The 19,846-nt window shown below is 43.9% G+C and overlaps 1 protein-coding gene across 1 annotated transcript in view; it reads left to right on the top strand.

Annotated features, from left to right (window-relative positions):
• CSMD2 (CUB and Sushi multiple domains 2) overlaps positions 1 to 19,846 on the top strand; it is a 588,341-nt gene that overhangs the window by 119,018 nt on the left and 449,477 nt on the right. The window contains exon 3 of the mRNA XM_063104124.1: positions 6,559 to 6,671. Coding sequence (XP_062960194.1) covers positions 6,559 to 6,671 — 113 coding nt within the window. The remainder of the gene's footprint in view (positions 1 to 6,558; positions 6,672 to 19,846) is intronic.

Raw genomic sequence — 19,846 nt, 5'->3', positions numbered from 1 at the left:
GGAGGATTCCCCTTTCCCTGTATCCTCACCAGCATTTGTTTTATTCTCTGTCTTTTTGATGATGGCCAGTCTAACTGGGGTGAGTTGATGTATCAGAGTGGTTTTGATTTGCATTTCCCTGGTGTTTAGTGATGTACAACCTACATTTGAAAGCATCGTGGTAAAAAACGACCCTCAAATCTCAATGGCTTAATTCACGAAAAGTTTATTTCTTGCTTGAACTGCGTGTTGAGAAAGGGTTTGCAGGGGCTGTCTGCTTAGTGGAGTCACTTAGGACTGTGGCTGACAGAGCCCAGGATCACTGTAGCTGAAGGCGCCCAGGCTGTTCAAGTCTCCTTTGCATAAATGGCACACTTCACTGCTACTCACATGTCCTTGGCCAAAGCCGGTGTCATGCCCAGGCCTGACCTCAGCAGGGACAGGGAGGTGTCATTCCACCATGTGACTAGAGGTAAAGCTGGAAAAGCATGGTGGGGAGTACCAGAGACTTGCACAGGGACCTAGGAGAGTGCAGAACAGACTAGTCTGGGAGGTCAGGAACGCATCCTTCCAGAAATAATGTTGAGACATTTGTGGCGAGACTGGAATGATAAAAAGGAGCCAGTTAGAAAAACAGGTAGAGGGGATGTGAGAGGGCGTACTAAAAAGGAAACAACCTGTGCAGAGCCCTGACGATGCACCGTGGCAGTGCGAAGGAACTGAAGCCAGCAGTGCATCAGGAGGGAGGTGGGGAAAGTATTTTATCACTGACATTACTTGGAGTGTGGAGAAGTGGACTTTTAATGTCAGTTTTACTATTGTTTTCAAATTCTCAATAGGAAATGCACCCCCTTATTGAAGCCTGCACTCTGGGCTGACCACTCCCTCTGCCCTTGGGATGGCCCTGGCCAAAGAAGACTGGAGGGGCCGGAGCCAGGCAGGAGATAGTGCAGCTGATCCGGCGGGGCCAAGCCATGGAGGCTTGTGGACCTCCTTAGGCGTTCTGGCCTTAATCCTAAGAACAGTGGGAAGCTGTTGATGGATCCTGAGCTGAGGCATTTGGGGTCCTGGACATCAGCAGTTTTCAAGACGCTGGGTTGATCTGGGCAGGAAGGTGAAAGCAGAGAAAAGGTTCTTGAGGAAGCAGGAAAGACAATATGCCTTGATAAAGCAAAAGATGTGTTTTACGTGTACAGCTGTGCCACCAGTTTGCAAAATGCTGCTCTCTGCACATTTTAGAGTCAACAGGGAGGGTAGCCCATAGCACAGGGGCCTCTTGCCTTCCTTGCCATCATTCTACCCCATTTCTGTACCAAGTCTGGATTGCGCTATTGAAGGATGCCTCACTCCTTTCGATATGATATTTAGACTTGTCAGATAAAAGATGGGAAACTCTGAAAGTTTTATTTGCTCATTTCGACTCGCAACAACGTAATAGCTCCTCCTGACTGCAGGGTCATCAGTTTGTCTGAAATCAATCTCAAAGATAATGAGTGGGTGGAGGAAGAGGGGGAGGATGATTCCAGGATCCAGATGGGGAGATTCAAGTTTTCACACCCCCCTCCCCCAGCTTTAGCGCCTTTGAGGAATCCTCCCTGCTACAATTTATCTACCAACCCTGGGAAACAGCAGAGCAGTGGTAAATATCTGATTAGAGGAAATGCCTAGCAAGCTGCAATTCCATATATTGCAAGTGATAAAACTGTAATTGTTTGTTGACAGTGTGCATTAGCTATTCACAGCTTGTGTCAATATAGTACCAAGAAACTAGGGTCTAGGAATCTATAATCACAGTGCAAAAATATCGTGGAACTAACTTAGGAAATAAAATCAACAATTTCCACTCAGTGGGAAGAATGCCATTCCCAGAGACAACTTCATGGGAGAAGCCCTGGCAAGGTTTGCGATCACTCCATGACGCTGCATGTTGTTGAAGGAAAACCCTGTCCCCAGGCTGTCTGGGAAGGGCACCCAGGGGCATAATTCTGGTGGACATGGTTGAGAGGCAAGTTGCAGCTGCTGTGAATCAGGCCCACTTGGAGGTAGAGGCAACCAGAGCCTGCTGAGATGGGGCCGGGGCAGGGGAGGATCAGATCCAGATCCAGGTATAGCCCCATTGGAGATGATTTGGTATTTTAATGCTCAGTGTCCAGTGGGGGGCAGCAATCTGTCACTGGCAGACAAATATTTGGAGTAGGGGAAGGGTATTTGGTGCATGGGCAAGTTAGCTGGGAGCCAAAGGACAGGCGAAGGGTGGCCCTGGGGCCTGGGTCATGGTTCAGGTGGTCAGTCCATTTCCAGTAAGGCCCCAGTAGTGCCACAGGAGGGGGTAGGGAGGGGCTGGTAGGAACTGGAGATAGCTGACGTGAGGGGCCCAGCCAGGACCAAGTAGGAGCTCGAGGCCTGAACCAGAGAGACTGAGTTTAGGTCAGATCTAATGGAGAACTGAGGTGCTGTCCAAGAGAAATATAACATAAGTCTTATGTATAACTTTTAAAACTTTTCATTTTGAATAATTAAAGATTCAGAGGGATTTGCAAAGATAGTACAGAGAGAGCCCACATACCCTTCACCCAGTTTCCCCCCAGTGGTTACATATTAAATAACTCTTGTATAGTATTGAAACCAGGAAGCTGACATTGGTGCAGTGTGGGTGTATAGGGGGTGTATAGTTCTATGTCATTTTACCATTTGTAGATTCACCTAACAACCATCATCAAGATACAGAACTATTCCATCACCATAAAGATCTCCCTCATGCTGCCCTTTTATGATTATACCACACTCTCCTTCCTCTCAATATCCTTAACCCCTGACAACCACTAATCTGTCTTCCATCTCTTTAATTTTGTCATTTCAAGAATGTTATATAAATGGGTCATGTGGCATGTGATCTTTTGAGATTAGCTTTTTTCCATTCAGCATAATTTCCTTGAAGTCCACCCAAGTTGTCACTTGTACTAGTAGTCCATGCCTTCTCACTGCTGAATAGTATTCCATGGTATGGACCACAGTTTGTTTAATCATTCACCTACTGTTTAGGACATTTTGGTTGTTTCCAGTTTTTGGCTATTATGAACAATCACGCACAGGTTTTTTGTGAAGATGTAAGTATTTGTTTCTCTGGGCTAAATGCACAGGGATGCAATTACAGAGTTGTATGATTAGTATATGTGGCTTTTTGTTTGTTTGTTTAACTGCTAAACTGTTTTCTAGAGTGACTGTACCTTTTTGCACTCCTACCAGCAACTGATGAAAGATCCATTGGTCTGCATTGTCACCAGCATTTTGTATTGTCACCATTTTTATTTTAGCTCTTCTAATGGGTATGTAGTAACATGTCATCATATTCTTAATTTTCATTTCCCTAATGGCTAATGATGTTGAACATCTTTTCATGGTTTATGTACCATCCATGTATTTTCTTTGGTGAAATGTCTCTTCATGTCTTTTGCTGATTTTCTACCTGGATTGTTGGATCCTTGCCTTGTTCTTAATCTCAGGACAAAAGCGTTAAGTTTTTCACCATTAAGTGTGATGTTAGCAATAGTTTTTTATAGATGTTCTTTCTCAAGTTGAGAAAGTTTCCCTCTAAGTTTTCTGAAAGTTTTTTTTTTTCTTTTTAAATCATGGATGGGTGTTGAATTTTGTCAGATACCTTTTCTGCGTCAGTCGATATGGTCATGTGATATTTCTACTTTTAACCTGTTAATATAGTGGATTAGATTGCTTTTCAAATATTGAACTAGCCTTGTATCCTTGTAACAAATCCCAGTTGGTCATGGTGCATAATTATTTTTATATATTGCTGAATTCTCTTTGCTAATATTTCATTAAGGATTTTTGTGTTTATATTTTTGTGGGATATTGGTCTTTACTCTTCTTTGTGTGTCTCTGTCTTTGGTAGCAGGGTAATACTGACCTCATAATGTGAGTTTGAAAGTGTTTCTTCCTACTCTGTTTTCTGGTAGAGTTTAGAGTTGAACTGGTGTTAATTCTTCATACATTTGGTAGAATTCTCTAGTGAAAACATCTGGACCTGTATATTTCTTTTTAGGAAGTTTGAAAATTACTAAGTCCATTTCCTTAATAGTTATATGGCCATTCAAATGTTTCATATTGGAAAATTGATAGTAGTTTGCACTTTTCGAGGAATTAGTCCATTTCATTTAATTTGTCAAACATATGTGCATAATTTGTAGTATTCCCTTATTATCCTTTTGATAATGGCAGGATCTGTTTTCCTTAACCCTTGTCAACTCTGGATATTTTCCAATCTGATAGATGAATAGGAAGTCTTGTGGATTTAGTTTTCATATTTCAATATTAATTAGGTGAATCATCTTCCTGTTTTTGTTTGTTCATATCCTTTGCCTTCTTTCTCTTTAGTTGTTTATCTTCTTCTTCTTGATTTATAAGTGCTCTTTCTAGGCTATGAATATTAACCCTTTTCCTTTGTGTATATTACACATAATCTTCCAGTTTGCATTTTAAGTCTTTTTACTGTTTCTTTTGTCACACATACATGCTTTTAATTTTTATGTAGTTAAACCAATCAACATTTCCTTTAAGGCCTCGGGGGTTTCATCAGTACTCAATCAATTTCAAGAGATATTAATCCAAATCAAACTAGCTTGAGAAAAAGAAAAGAACGTTGGCTCACATACTGGTCATTGAAGAGAGATCTCTCGGCATGGCTGGATCAAGAATCTGAAAAAGACATCGTCAGGGCTGTGTCTCCCTTCTCTTCCCACTGCTCAGCTTTCGTTTATATCTATGTGGCAACTCATTTTCCATAAAGTAGATAGGCTCTGTGTGATGATAAAAAGGCTGCTGACAGTCTCAAGCTTACATTCTAATGATTTAGGATCCCAGAATAAGAGACTCTCAGAGTCTGTATATTCTGGTCCATGGAAGGACTCAGAATGATTTGCTTGGGTTGTGTGCCCTCTTTCCTCTTCTCCATATCTTGAGTCAGTCCATACAAACAAGGGATAGTGTGCCATGACTGATCGTTTGCCCAGCTCTGTGGCTGGTGGGTAGGTGGGGTACCTATCAGAACCCTCGGCTGTGGACCGCTCCCTAGGAGAGCGATGGGCAGGTCAAAGCAAAAGGAGTCCTCTATATGCGTCATGTTCAGAAAGACCTTCCTCAGCATAAGGTGATTTTATTTTCTTCCCATATGTGTGATTTCATTATTTTACATGTGAATGTTGAACCATGTGAGAAAATGAGAGAGAGAATATGAATATGGAGTGAGGTAGGGATCCGTTGCTGGATATATTTATACTTGAAGGGAAGATGTCCTTGAAACTTATTTGGTCACCTACTTCCCAATTTTTCTTGAATTTATTCTGAGTTAACATGAATCCTACAAGATTAGAATGGTGGCAAGAGCAGGGGCTTTATCTAGCACAAGACTTTTCACAGTGGGTATTAACAAATATGTGACTTAACTTGTCTGAGCCCCAAACCCATGCTCTTCAGGGGACATCTGGGCATTAGTTTATTATATAGCAATGGGATGTATAGAGCGGGATTTAGGAGCGTCACAAAGTACCTAAAAGTGGGGGTAAAGGTAAACCTTGAATTCCTTCCCAGATCCCTGAAGAGAGTCCAGGGGAGGCAGGCTGAGCCTCAAAGAGGGGATAAAGGACAAAGGTGGACAGAAGACTGGCCAACTCACTACCACCCGTGTGCACATTTGGGTCACCTGTGGGGATGACCATGCATGAATGCCCAGCAGTGGACAAGGTCTTTCCTAAATATGTCCCCAAGGGTTCTGTGGTCTCTTTTTAACCTTAGAAGGATCTTTAAAAATGATTCTCTTGTGCTAAAAACATATTATCTCAGGTTCAACAACTTCTTTAGTTTCCCTCCATTTCTTTTTCTTCACTTAAATTCCAGAAAGAAAATTTGAACATTTTAATTTTAAAAGCACAGTATGATCCCATGTGTACGGAATTATTTCAATAAATATGATCCCATCTATTGATCCTTCCATCTCTTTGCATGTCACCTGTCAAGAATGATTATTTCAAGATTGTGTTGGGTTTTCGTTTTTATGCTTTCTTCTTTTTAAGCTAATAAGCACTAATTTCGATAAAAGCAATAAACATTTCGTTTAAAGAATACACTTTATGATAAGAAGCATCCACATTCTGCTACTTAGAGTTGGATTTATTTTCCTCAGTACATGAATAAATATTGTCTACTGGCAATTATTAGCTGTGAATTTGTGGTGAATTCTATTCAGAGCCTCAAAGGGCTTCAGCCATAAAAGGGAGGAGACAAGAGAAGAAACCAAGAAAGGAGAAAGAAAGAGAAGAGACACAAACATGGCAGTCAGGGCCGGGCATTAGGCCACGGCTGTGGGGGAGTCACCCCCTCATGTTTCGGTGGCATAAGACTGCTGGTTTCCCTCCTCTCTGCTGAGAATCACTTTGTCTTTGAACACCCTCTGTGTGCCTCCATGCCCAGATTAGCAGTGTGCATCCAGCAGGCACTCTATAAATGCTTAACAGATGTGCAGTTTCCCAAGGGGGTCGTTCTCCCTAATTGGACCTCTTTGTCTTTCAGGCTCACAGGCTTTCAGCTGCCAGCCACCATCGTTAGCGTGGCCACCACCCTCTCTCTGCGTCTCATCAGCGACTATGCAGTCAGTGCCCAGGGCTTTCGCGCCAGCTATGAAGGTACGTGCCTCCTGCCTCAGCCCAGGGACCCTGAGATGTGATGTTGTTGTAGCCACAAGCAGGAATGCGCCATTCTCAGCAGCGGGGAAGGGTTCTTCAGACCCAGATCTTGTGCCTGTCCTAACAAGACTGGTTACTAACCAGTAACTCAGTTACTTAAATCACCCCTACTGTGTTTCCAGGAAACTCAGAATTGAAATCAAAGCCCAGAGCTGCTGTAGTTTATCCTGCAGGCCTGGTAACATCTATTTCTCTGTCCCCTTTAACTGGGTTTTGTTGTGTTTCTATTTTTTAAATCTTGTTTTAAATTGGGCTTAATTGTATAAGGTACCTCAGATTGTTTTTGAAAATGAGAGAGCTATAAACCCTAAGTAAAAGAAATAAAATAAGCAGCTGAAAATTTTTTCTGCTCAATCTAGTGACTGCAGAGAGTCAGAGTAGGTTTTATATCACTCCAGGAAGAACAATCGATATTTCCTTAATAACATGGATTAGCTTTTTTTTTTTTTTTTTTTTGGTTTGAGCTGTGCTAATAATTTCTACTTCTCTCAGTCTGTTTAAATATGGTGTTAGAATTCAAAGTAACACTAATATCTTCAGATTATACACTTTATTATTATTATTAACTTTATTATGTTAGCTCTGACGGTGGTACTTGTAGATCTCTGTCATTTCCATGAGAAATTTACATCTCATTAATGGGAAATTATGCTGCTCTTGGCTAAGACCTGCACTGCTATTTTGTGTTAAGATCATTAATTGGCATATTTTAAGACTGTTAATGATAATTAATAACAGTAATGACATAACACCCTAGTAAAGCATGCCAGTTACTCGAAAGTGTTCTTTCCCTTGCCTTTGTTTAAGAACTTAAAGAATAAGTGATGCTTTCCTGAATGGAGCTATAGCAACACAGAAATAGACACCACCTTTGCCTTGGCCAGGAATACACCATGTAAAGTGGGCAAGCCTTACCTCCTTGGCAGAAACCACCCCTGGTGGTAGAGGTATAGGGGAGACAGTTTGATTCTTTAACCTGAGCAATTGAGGGCTCATAAGAAGGTCTCATTTATTTTTAACTAAGGATTCCTGGGAAGGCTCCCAAGGAAGTTCCACATGCCTTTAGCTGAGGGCTTCTGACATAACTCCCCTTCACTTTAACTGAGGGCTCCTGACAAAGACCTTCAGGTCTTTAAAGTGAGGATTCCTGAGATAGCCCAATTTCTTTTTTAAAAATGACCAGTTCCTCCCAATATCAATTCTGTGATTTTGGTCCCCCAGGCTATACCTTCACCCTGGTCCTGAATCCAGACTGATTCTCTCCAGGTTTGAGCTATGAGCTCTTACTAATAGAGGCCTCTTCAGAAGCTTGTTAACGTTTCTCCAGCCAATTAGCTCCTTCCACGATATGTGAACCTTGGGGAGATGAACAGTGTTTGGGGGTGGGGTAGGACTGAGTTAGTGACACTAGAGGAGGTGCCTGCAGAGATTACAGACGTGACCGGCACACAGGAGACCCGGCTGGACCCTAGGCCCTCATGGTGTCCCCATTCAGCAATCCTTGTGGATCTGTGTCTGAGGCCCTGACTTCATGAGGCTTAAGGAAATAAGTGTCCCATTGATTCCTGGCCACACTGTCCTTTCAGGGGAACAAGCGCTCCTTATCAGGCCCTTTGGATCTCAGGGTACATGCATAGAGCCCTTTGAAAACAGAGGTTCTAGCCTGGAATTCACAAGCAGGTTCTATAGTTGCACATCAGGAGGTCTGTCAACTCACTGAAATTAGAGACAAAATTCTAAGGGTATGTGTATCTTTTTCTAGGGAGAATATACAGTAGGGGATAGTAAAGTCACCCCCCACCTCTGGACAAATCTAGCCAGCAGGTTATTTTTGTAAATAAAGTTTTATTAGAACACAGCCATGCCCATTTGTTTACACGTTGTCTGTGGCTGCTTGCATGTACTACAACCACAGAGTTGAGCTATTGCAACAGAGACCATATGCAAAACCTATAACATATTTACCCTCTGGCCCTGTACAGAAAAAGTTTGCTGACCCCTGTTGTAGAACATGCAGTCCAATACATTTGAATTAATTAAAATTAAACAAAATTAAAAATTCAGTTTCTCAATTGAACTAGCCTCATATGAAGTGCCTAATAGCCACATATGGCTTGTGGCTACCACATTGGACAGCACAGATTTTCCATCATTGCTGAAAATCCTTATTGGACAGAGCTGAGCTAGAACTTCTATCAGATTCATAAAAGAGTCTGTGATTCAAAAGAGGCTACAAAACATTAGTAATAAATTAAAGGACCACAGGTCCCTCCTCTCATCTGCCTGGCACAGGTGAGACAGCCCAGGCATGAGAATGCTCAGCATCCTCAGCAGGGCCAACAAGGCAGAAGGAATGTCCTGTCCTATATCAGCCACATAATGGTGTCAGGTAAAAATTAAAGCCTTGTAGGTGAGGCCCTGGACCAGTACAAACAGGTCGCTGTAGCTGAGTGGATCTCTATGCAGTCACCTATGCAGAGTTTCTGCAGACTTTGCAGGAGGTGTGGCTGGCTGTCCTTGCACTGCGTGGCAAAGCGGGGCACAGCCGTCTGGGCTATCAAGGGGGTCAAGCATGGATAAGCCAAGGCTGCAGCCATCACCAAACCCCATTGGTTTGGCTTGGGACTTGACCATGTGGCAGTTGTGCATTTAGAAAAATGTGCGTTGCACCCAGTTTTGGAACAGCCAAAGTGGAGGGGCAAGGAGGGGAGGTGGGAAGAATGAGAAGGGGCAGCCACTGCTGCAAATATGTCCCAGGATATTTGCCCTGGGCTCTCTCTGTCACTGGGCTTGTTCAACAACAGACCAAATAATCCCATATTTGGGGACTTGCTGGTAAATACTAGCTTCTTGGACCTACACCTGATTAACTGGGGTGACCTTGGGCAGATTTTTAAACTCTCTGGGCCTCACTGGAGAAAGGTGGGGAAGATCCGTTCATCAAAAGGACTCTATGAAGATTTGCTTCTCAGGAAGATCAGCCCCTCCGTTCATTGCAGAGTCCACCTTAGACATTTGTGCTGGTCGGCAAGCGGACAGACAGACAGGCTCCAGAGAAGGACCCCTGGTCAGCACAGGCTGCCCCCAGTCAGGACAGCTTCCTGTTCTCTATTCACGATGTCACCATATCCATCTCAAAATGGCATCAGGGCCCTGCTTCTGGTCGCTCCCCTTGGCTGACGTTCCTGAATGTCTGCTATCAAGGCGAGTTTGATCCTTCTCCACGCTCATCCGCAGTGTGAAAAGTGTAGATAAGGAACTGAACTGCTGCTAGGGATTTTGGAGAAAGGTGAAGACAGGTGAAGAGTGTCAGCTCACGGCTGCAGCCGCTTCAAGGAAAAGATCAAAAAGGCCAGTAGTCAAACCCCAAGATGACAGAAGATGCTTGATTTGTAATCCCTGGGGCAAGAGCATGAGCTACAGCGGCTGGACGGGAGGGAAAGGGATCAACTTGTTTTAAGCACTGACTGTATGCCAGGCACTTTACGTACATTATCTCATTTAATCCCCCACAACACCTGGTGGACAGACGTTGCTATCTCCATCTCACAGACATACTCACTAGGCTGCAGGGGAGTTTCATGTGCAGTTTAAGGCTACTTGATGGCCAGCAGCCTTAACATGGCTTATCTGGCACTAAACACTGTACTCTTGCCCTGCACTACGCTTCTTGCAAAACTCCTCAAGTAAGGCAGAGGCAGGCGACTCTGTTTCACAGGAGGGTAAACTGGAACTAAGTCAGTTTACTGCTGTGGCTTCAGTGTCCCTCCAGACTGGCCTGAGTCATCCTGTGGAAGCAACAGGAAATGTGTTCCAGAGCTTCTCAGCTATGGGTACCAGACAAAATACAGGATGTCCAGTTAATCCGAATTTTTAATTATTCAAATTTTTAAGTTGGAATAATGTTTAGTATAAGTATGTCTCAAGCATTAAATGCAACATACTTATGATAAAAAAAACAACTATCCATTCATCTGAAATTCTCATTAACTGAGCATCCTGTATTTTTATTTGCCAGATCTGGCAACCCCATTTTCAGCACTGAGTCTGAAATAGGCTCCAGGAGCCCTCACCCCACTCCCCCCACCTCCTCCTGACTCCCAGGTGTGCCTCTGTCCTGCTCTGCCCAGGTAGGGCCACCTGTCCAGGTCTAGCCTCACCTCTGCCTTCCAGTGAGTATACATTTAGACATCTCTCTGCACACACACACACACACGTGCCCAGACATGCAGGTCCCCAAGCACTTGGGATTATGCTATATGTGCAATTCTGTAATCTGATTAATGAGGCCAACACTTTTCTGTGTTAATAAAAGTAGCCCTGATTTGTCCTTTCTAATGAATGTCAGTGAGGGAGCCATTGTGGTTTGAATCTACCACAATTATTTAACCAGTCTTATTCTGTGGACATTTAGGTGGAGAACATCCTTGTACATACAATTTAAGCCCTCGTCTAATTATCTTCTTAGAAAAAATTCTTGGAAGTGCAATTGCTGGGTCAAAGAGTATATAGATTTTACATTTTGCTGCATAATTCCAAAGCATTTTTAGAAAGGTTATACTAATGTGCACTTTTACCCACAGTGCCTGAGCGGGCCTGGGCCCATTCCCTCCACCTTGCTTACATTGCATGTTGGTGAATTTTAAATCGGTTTCATTGATTAAAATGGGTGGGAAGTGAAATCTCATTTGTTGTTATAATTTGCCTCTCTTTGATTATAGGTAAGTTTGAGCACCTGACATCACTTACTGGCCATTTGTAGATTATTCTGTAAATTGCCTGTCCTAGTCTCTGTCTATGTTTCCATTGGGGTGTTAATATTTTTGTTATCTTCTTTGTAAGTGGTTTTTGCATATTAAGGATATTAATGTGATGGGTTTCCTTTTGATATGCAGCAGTTTTAATTTTCCTGCCACTAATTTTAAATTTAAATTTTTTAATTTTTCTTTTATGATATCTACTTTTAGTGCCATGCTTGAAAAGGCCTTTTCTATGCCAAGATCAGATCAATAAATATTCCTTTAAATGTTCATCTTATTCTTTTAGTTTTCTTTTTATTCTTTACTTCTGAATCCCTCTGAAATTCAGTTATTTGTACTGGTTTCTGTGCCTCCCTGTCTGATGCTCGCTGTGGGTCGTTCCGTCTAAGTACAGGGACGCTTGCACCTTCCCCAGTTTGCCCCCCGGCATGTCATTCCTTGATGTTTCTAGTCTTGCTGCCATTTGCACAGTTTCTTCCATCCTAGCTTCCGGATTTCCCACTGTCCCCTCTCTATACCAGACTGATCACCATGTAAACAAGAGTTATGAACAGAACAGAAATGTACGTTAGGGAAGAGTCTGCAGGTTTTTAATGCCTAATCCCAGCTGAACCTTTGCATTTTAGCAGATGAATCATGTGTCACTCTGACACTTTTGTGAAGCCAAGCCCATCTCTGAGTGCTGGCTCTCAGTCTGAGATCTATTTAATAGTCTAGATCTCAAAACAGGTATTTCTTTGTCTAAGTCTAACCGTGATCTCGGTAGCTCACTGTCACAGTGCAGGAGGCTTCCTTAAAAATGAGACCTATTGTATTATACTTACTATCTCCACATAAAATTCACAAGGATGAGGCAGGCTTATCTTTGCAAACTCCCTGGTACCGATAAGGGGACAGGTGGTGTAGTGCAAGGATTCAGATCTCAGGTCCCTGGGTTCAGACGTCTGGAATCAAATCCTGTCTTGCCACTCACTTGCTGTGTAATCTTGGGCAAGTTATTTCATTTCAGTAGGCCACACACAACCTCCATGCCTGTAAAATCAGGGTAAGAATAATACTTCGTAGAACTGTTGTGAAAATTAGGAAAGAAACTGCACAAGTCATATGATGTGCTCAGTACGGGACCTGGCAAATTGTCAGTGCTCGATAAATGTCAGCTAATTAATTAAGTCACTCTCATCCTAACCTTACTTGACTGGGATTATTTCAGGAGATGGAAGAAATAACCAACTCTTTAAGTGGCAATCCCAGCCCCACCCCAGTTGCCAGGCTCCTGAGTCTGCATAAAATCCTCAATCCAGCTGTTCATGGTGTGGCTAGTCTTACAAGCAGAACGTGGTTTCCATGCAGAAGGAGGAGTGTTCTCCATAGCCATGAGCCTCCAGCACTGCCCGGAGCATGCCCAGTGGACAGGAATGAAGTTTCAGGCCCTGTCGCCAGGTGGGTTGCAGCTAATGAGGCCAAGGTCAGGAATTTAGTCTTTTCATGGCCTCTTCTCTTTATGTCAGAGATTTTGGCTTTAGACCTAAGGGTTCTAGTAACAAGTCCAGTAGGCCCTAGACTTTTGGAGTCATGGACTTGAAAGCTATGACGCACAAACACTCACATAAACACAAACACAACACTTTTCCATTTAATTCAGTGAATTCACAGATGCCCTGTGGCCCACCCATAAGCCCCTAGTCCACCTGAAAAACTGAGCCCAGAGAGACTGACATCTCACATAAAGTTGGTGGTAGAGATTCTGTCATTCATCGAGCTAATATTTATTGAGCATCTACTGTGCACACTCCCTGATTTTTCACCCAAGCCTCATTTCTGCAGTCACAACTTGTGCCCTCTACCCTGATCCATCTGCCCTCCCAAAGGAGAACAGGGAGGAAGAAGTGCTCAACTTAGTGTCACTTCTGAAAAAATGTCTCTGTGTGCTGTTGCTACCAGTGGAAGGCCGGTGATGTCATCTCTGCATAAGGATCACAGCATGCTGAAATAGGGGCAGATAGACGAAGCTGCAAGGGATGGACAGACGGACAGGGAGCTCCCTCTTTTGCTTTACCAGGAGAGGCAGGCTAGAATGAGCTTCAGACAAAGTGTGCTTTCGTGGCTTTTGGAGGTGTGCATAGGATTGAAGGTGTTCGTGCCACTGTGCACACAGGAAAATTGTGGTCCAGAGATGGAACTGGAACCCAGTGCATTGGAGAAATGGACACTCCCCCCATTTTATTCCTTCCTGTAATTAGACCTGCTGATTTTCCTCTCCCAGCCTCAGCCTGTCAGATAATTTCCTCATTCAGAAAGAGCGACCCAATTCTGGACACTATGCAGACATTCAAAATTGGGCTAATGGAAGTTATTTGATATTATGTGTATACAATTTGCACTGTTCAGGCCACTCTGGGCCAGAACAGCAGAACAGCAGGCCAAGGCATCCCCTAGGATGGGGGGAGATGAACATCCATTTCCTCTGCCTAGGAGGGATGGTGTGTGCTTTCTGAGTGAACCTGCTCCATTTCCAATGGCTCTGCCTTGGGAGTTGGGGAATATTCATTTTAATCAGGACTGTAGAGTGGCAAATTAATACATAGAGATGTGACATTTGAGACAAATTGGGCAGCACTTCTCAATAAGTGGGGAATCAGGATGATTTTCATATCACGTTCTCAATAATCCCACAAATAGTTCATCATGCACAGTTACATTTTCCCCCACTGGGGCAGAGTATTAACACAGCTGTAAGGGGATGTTATGCCGAACTCTTGTGCCCTGACCCTCTTCATGTCATGTGTCAGAAGAAACAGCAAAGAGGGGAAAGGAGCATTTGCAGGCAACTGGATGGCCTGTAGGTGAGGTGTACCTCTGCTTTACTTCTCTGTCTCATTCATTCATTCATTCAGCACCGGCTATGTGCTAATCCAGAGGTCAGCTTTAAGGATGCAAGAATGAATAAGTCGTTCCTATCTTTAAGGAGCTCTGAGACCCCCAGATGTTGGAGAGAATAAGAGAACAGACACAGGAGTCAGAAAGATGTGGGTTCAAAGCCTGGCTTTCCTTCAGACTCGCTGTGTGACCTTGGGCAAGTCTCCCAACCTCCCTCAACTGACTTTTTGCAATACAGAAACTGTAACACCCACCTCAATGAATTGTAATGAGGATTAAAGGAGTTAATGCATAGCAAATGCCTGGCACAGAGTTGCTATTCAATAAATACCAATTCCTCTACCACAGGAGAAAATTGCTTTCATGCCTGGTTAGGTCTCTGGAGATCAAGTCCAAGTTCTGCTGTGTCCCCACTGTGTGACATTGGGCAAGGCACTGAACCTCTCAAATCCCTTCTACAGAACATGGGCTAACCCTCTCTTCCTTTCAAGGGGACAAAAAGATTTAAGCAACAAAAAGATTCAAAGAATTATTAGATGATAGGGTGCAAGGATCTCAGAGAGCTTTCACTTAAAACCCTTTAATTGCTTCCAGGATGGTGTCCAAACTCCTTACCTGGCCATTAAGCCCTGGGCATCAACCCCACCTCCACCCTCTTCTTCCTCCAGCCACACTGGATTTTGTCCAATTCTCAGATGCACTATACTCTGTCTCCTTTCTCATCCTTCAGACAGCCTGAGTCCCCTCTCCTGAGCCTCCATCTCACCACAGTCTTCTAGTCTCTGCTTGAACAGAATGCAGGAGGCCGCCCCTGTGCACAACACCCCCGTTGTATTCTCTCTTGGCTCCCTGTACCTCTCTCTCCATCATGCGTATCACTCGTGTGTTTCCAGTTCCTTGCTTGCCTTCTCCGTGCCCATGTGTGCTTCCGGACAGCCAGAGCACTCAGCAGAGCACCGAGGTCAGAGCTCAGAACTGGAGGAAGAAATGACTCCTGGCTCAGCCAGTTAGTAGCAAGGGTGTGACTTTGAGCAAGTCGTTTCACTTCTTCTGACCTCCCTTGTCATAGGAGGACAATAATGATAATAAAACCAGCTCTATGAGATTGTTGTGGGTAGAAATGAGGCAGCGCGTGTCAAGTGTTCCTAACAGTGCCTGGCATAGAGTAAACAGTCAGGAAGCAGGCATGTGAGCTGTTAGGATCACCACTCACAGCTGTGCCTCGCCCAGCCTTGGACACGTAGTAGAAGCTCAATAAAAACTGATTTAAATAAGTGAATGGATAAGTGATCGTCTCACCCAGTGTAAAAGACCCAGACAAAGAAAGAGACTAGTAACCTGTTTCATTGAGTGTAAGATGCCCTCAGTCATAAGATGTAGCTTTGGTTGATGTACCAGTAAGAAAAAAAAAAATGCTGCCAATTGAAGTATGGCATGCCATCGATCATAAGACACGTCCCAATTTCAAAGAGATAAAACTATGGAAAAGCTTGCACCCTAGAACCAATGAAATACGATAAGTGCTTAATTGCTTTTGACCACCCCTTGGCCTCAGTTTGGGGTGGGCTCATCATTCCAACCTCTTCCCTGACCCAGTGCTCTCTAATGGTCAGGCCTCCTCTTTTCTAGCATTCACATGGAGGCTTTCGGCCGTGTGATCACCTCTTAATTTATTCTCATGGCTCCAAGTCTCATTACTTCTCAATTTTCTGCATTGAACTCTATTTAACACCTATTAGCACAGGTCTTCAGCTGATAAATGCCCTTTTCACAGGAGGCAGCAGGGTGCCCCAGGCTTGACCCTCCCTCCCATATCTGTGCCCAAGCAGGGGGGCCCATAGAATCCCAAAGATGGTTCATTCAAGACCACTGCCAGCTCAGCCCCCGTCCCTCCCATAACAAGCCCCCATGACACCGAGAACCTACTGGTGGAAACCTTGATGTGATTTCTCCCAAGTGGATAGGAGGGGAGAGGGTCAGCCTACAACACTGCTCTGGCAGGGAGCTTAATGGGCACACACATCTATCTCCCTCCTGTAGACTTGGGTCAGGTGACCCCATCAGCGTTTCTTCCACTGACCCCAGGCCTGGAGGTTCAGGGGACACATGCCTTTCTACCATCTCTTTCTTGGGGTGACTTATCTCCCAGCCCATGAGCCCAGCATCAGTGTGGAGAGAACACTTCCAAGGAAAAGTATCACGTTGAATATTTCAGCCCCTCCTCTTCCCATTAATTGATAATTTTGGGCTGATTATCTCCTGTTTTGGATTATTCTTTCCAGCCCTTTCCTTCATTAGTGTGAATAATTGAGGGTTGAACCCATTGACATTTTCTTTTAACAGCAGGAGAGAAAAGCACTTACAGAGTTAGGTGGGGATTCTGATTTGGAGATTTGGAGGTGAACAGATGGCATTCCTTTTGGTCCCATTCAATGATAGGAGTTGTTTCACAGTCCTTTACTCTCATATGAGGGTGCTTCAAAAAGTTCATGGAAAGATTTATACTATCTTTTAATTCTATTTTTCCATGAACTATTTACAGTGCCCTCGTATAAGCTTCAGGATCCATAAGCCCAGGGCCTCTGAAATGGAGAAAACAAGGGGACTAGACAAGGTGATCACCTCTGACAGGTGCAGCAATGCAGTGGGGCTTTGCAGACACTGACACGTTACCACCTTGTGAGCCAGGCCTTAGGATCCCCATTTATAGATAAGGAAGTTGAGGCCCAGAGAGGTTAGTTTCCTTGCCCGAGGTTATCCAGCACATAACAGTCATGCACTGTTTGAAAATAGGTCTGGTTCCACAGCCCACACTCTCCCCACTGTGTGTTGCCTCCACGTGGTTCTCAGGGCCTGCCGCTCCCACCTATCCCAACGCCGCAGAAAGGAGGAGCACGGAGAGTCAGGTGGGCCAACAGCTCAATGCTACGACATCCCCCAGTCCTGGCCTTGCAGCGGACGTCGTTGCTTCCCAGACCCTGTCTTGCAGACAGTGGCTTTGTTTTCCTGCTCTGTGACCCTCCTTCCAGCTCTCTGCTTCCTGTTTTTCCCTCAAGATCTTTACTCAGCCATATTTTAGGAGTAAAACAGACTGGGCTTGGTAATGAATTATATTACCAGGAATTGGTCTAATGAGGAGGACGGGGCAGAGGAATGGGCAAGTCAAGCCTATTTTAGCTTCAGGGCCTCCGTACGTTCTGTTCCCTCGGCTTGCACTCGCTGCCAGGTGGTCCCATAGCACTCTCTCTTTTTTCATTCAGCTCTGAGCTCAGATATCCCTTCATGGAGAGGCCTTTCTGACCACACTACATATCACAGCCCCTCCTCCCACACCACTGCTGTAACCCCCTGACATGGGATGATTCTTTGTTTATTTGCTATTGTCCTTCCCTACCAGTATGTGAGCTTCCTGGGGTCAGAGGCTTCATCTTTTTTGCATTATTCTTGTTCTCTGCTGAATCCTCAGCTCCTAGAACAGGTCCTGGCACCGAGGTGCTCCATAAATATTGGGTGAATGAATGAAATCAAAGGCCAGAAGAAAAAAAGAGCAGAGGTGATTGAGCAACTGCAAGAAATCCCTTAGGGCAGTGAGGACTATGAGAAGGGGAGTGGCAGGAGCTGAGCTGGAGTGAGGGTCTGGGGCCAGCTCACGCAGGGCTTGGGTGGCCACAGAAAGGAGCTTGGGCTTTATTCACAGCGAGGGACAATCACTGAAGGGTCTTAGGCAGGGAAGAGACACAGTGAGATTTGTGCTTTAGAGACAGCAGGGAAGGGAGGGACAGATTGGAGGCAAGGGGGCCGATCCTGAGGGACGAGGGGGACCATTGTCCAGCATAGAACTGTGCCTGGACCTGCAACAGCACCGGGGATGGTGCCAGGACAAGGGGAGACCAACTGCAGGGCTCGCTCCCCACATTCCCTTTGTGGGCAGGCGTCTACACTGCTGGAGCAGAAGGAATGTCCTGTACATGCAGCAGCCTAGCATTCACAATTGCTCCAACAGAAATATTTATGATATTCTTGTCTGTTCTATAGACATTCATGATGTGACTGTCACTGACTGAACAAGCTTACCTTAAGAGTCCCGATAAATAGATGAATGTTCAAGTGCTAGGGTCTCCGGTTAGAAGCGGTGTGGAGGAAGCCCTAGGGATCACATGTGGAAGCTGTGCAGAGGATTCAGAGCAGGGAGGGAGAGCAAATGCACTGGGTGATGATGAGTGTGAGGATGATTGTGAATGCTAGTGTTGCTGGAGCTCTCACCAGGTGCAGGGAATCTTCTAAGTGCTTTGCATTGTAACATTTGGTCCTGTGAGGTGGGCACTATTATTATCTGTATTTTACAGATGAGGCACAGAAAGGTTTCTGTATAATAAAAATAATCTAAAATGGAAAGAAAAACAACTGACCATTGAAGAATATTATAACATAGATCGCAGCAAAGAGTTAATCTCTCTCAATGTTGTATAATGAGCCCATACTAAGTGGTGAGAAAGATATCCAAGAATTCACACCAGAGGAAATAGAGTCAGCAAATAAATAAAAGGAAAGCTATTTGGTCTTGATAGTTATCAAAGTAATGTAAATTAAAACAATAAAATAGTACTTCATTCCTATTAAATTAGGCTGCAGAACTTTCGATACAGCGTTGGAGCAGCTGCAGAGAAACAGACACACTCACACGTAGCTGGTGGCGATGTAAATTAGTCCTTGGGGAATCCAACTTGACAACAGGTATCAAGAGTCATAAAATGCTCCTGTCGTTTGACCCAGTAATTCCCCTCCTGGGAATATATCCTATGGAAATAATTCAACAGAAGAAGAAAATTATGTGCATGGAAGTGTTGATTTCAGCATTATTTATAATGATGAAAAATTGGAAACTGTAAAAATGTCCAACAATAGGGGAATGGCTAGGAAAATTATGGTATACCTACCTAATAGATTTATGCAGCTATTTAAAATTATAATAGCATTACTTAATACAGAAAGATGTTTATGGTATTATTTTCAGTGAAAAAAGCAGAATGCAAAATTTTTTCCCCATATTTATTACAACCATGTAAAGTAGGTCATGTATGGACAGGGATTAGATGGAAATATAAAGGGAAACAATTGACATGGGAGGACAGTGAGATTGTGGGTGATTTTTAAAAAGTTCCTCTTTATGGCTGCTCTACTGTGTGTGTGATACATAGCAAATGGAAGAAAATACAAAATCAAAGAGTGAACTAAAACTAAAACCAATAGCAATGAAGTCCTGGTTTGTGTGAAAACTACGTAGAGGTTTCAGTTGGCAATGAACATAACATGAGACAAATGTCACATGGCTCTGTTAATAGAAGTGTAGACTCCAGATCTTGGGAGGTGGATGTTATCAGAGGAAGGAAACCCACATAATAAAGCATTGATCAGTAACAAGGTGATTTTGAGGGTCATGGATTGTATCTTCAGCACAAGACCCAAAACAGTAGGCAT

This window comes from Cynocephalus volans, chromosome 8, assembly GCF_027409185.1.
Source record: "Cynocephalus volans isolate mCynVol1 chromosome 8, mCynVol1.pri, whole genome shotgun sequence".
Classification (NCBI taxonomy): domain Eukaryota; kingdom Metazoa; phylum Chordata; class Mammalia; order Dermoptera; family Cynocephalidae; genus Cynocephalus; species Cynocephalus volans.
Note: the sequence above shows the minus strand (reverse complement) of the source record. Positions and strands in the feature narration are given on the sequence as shown.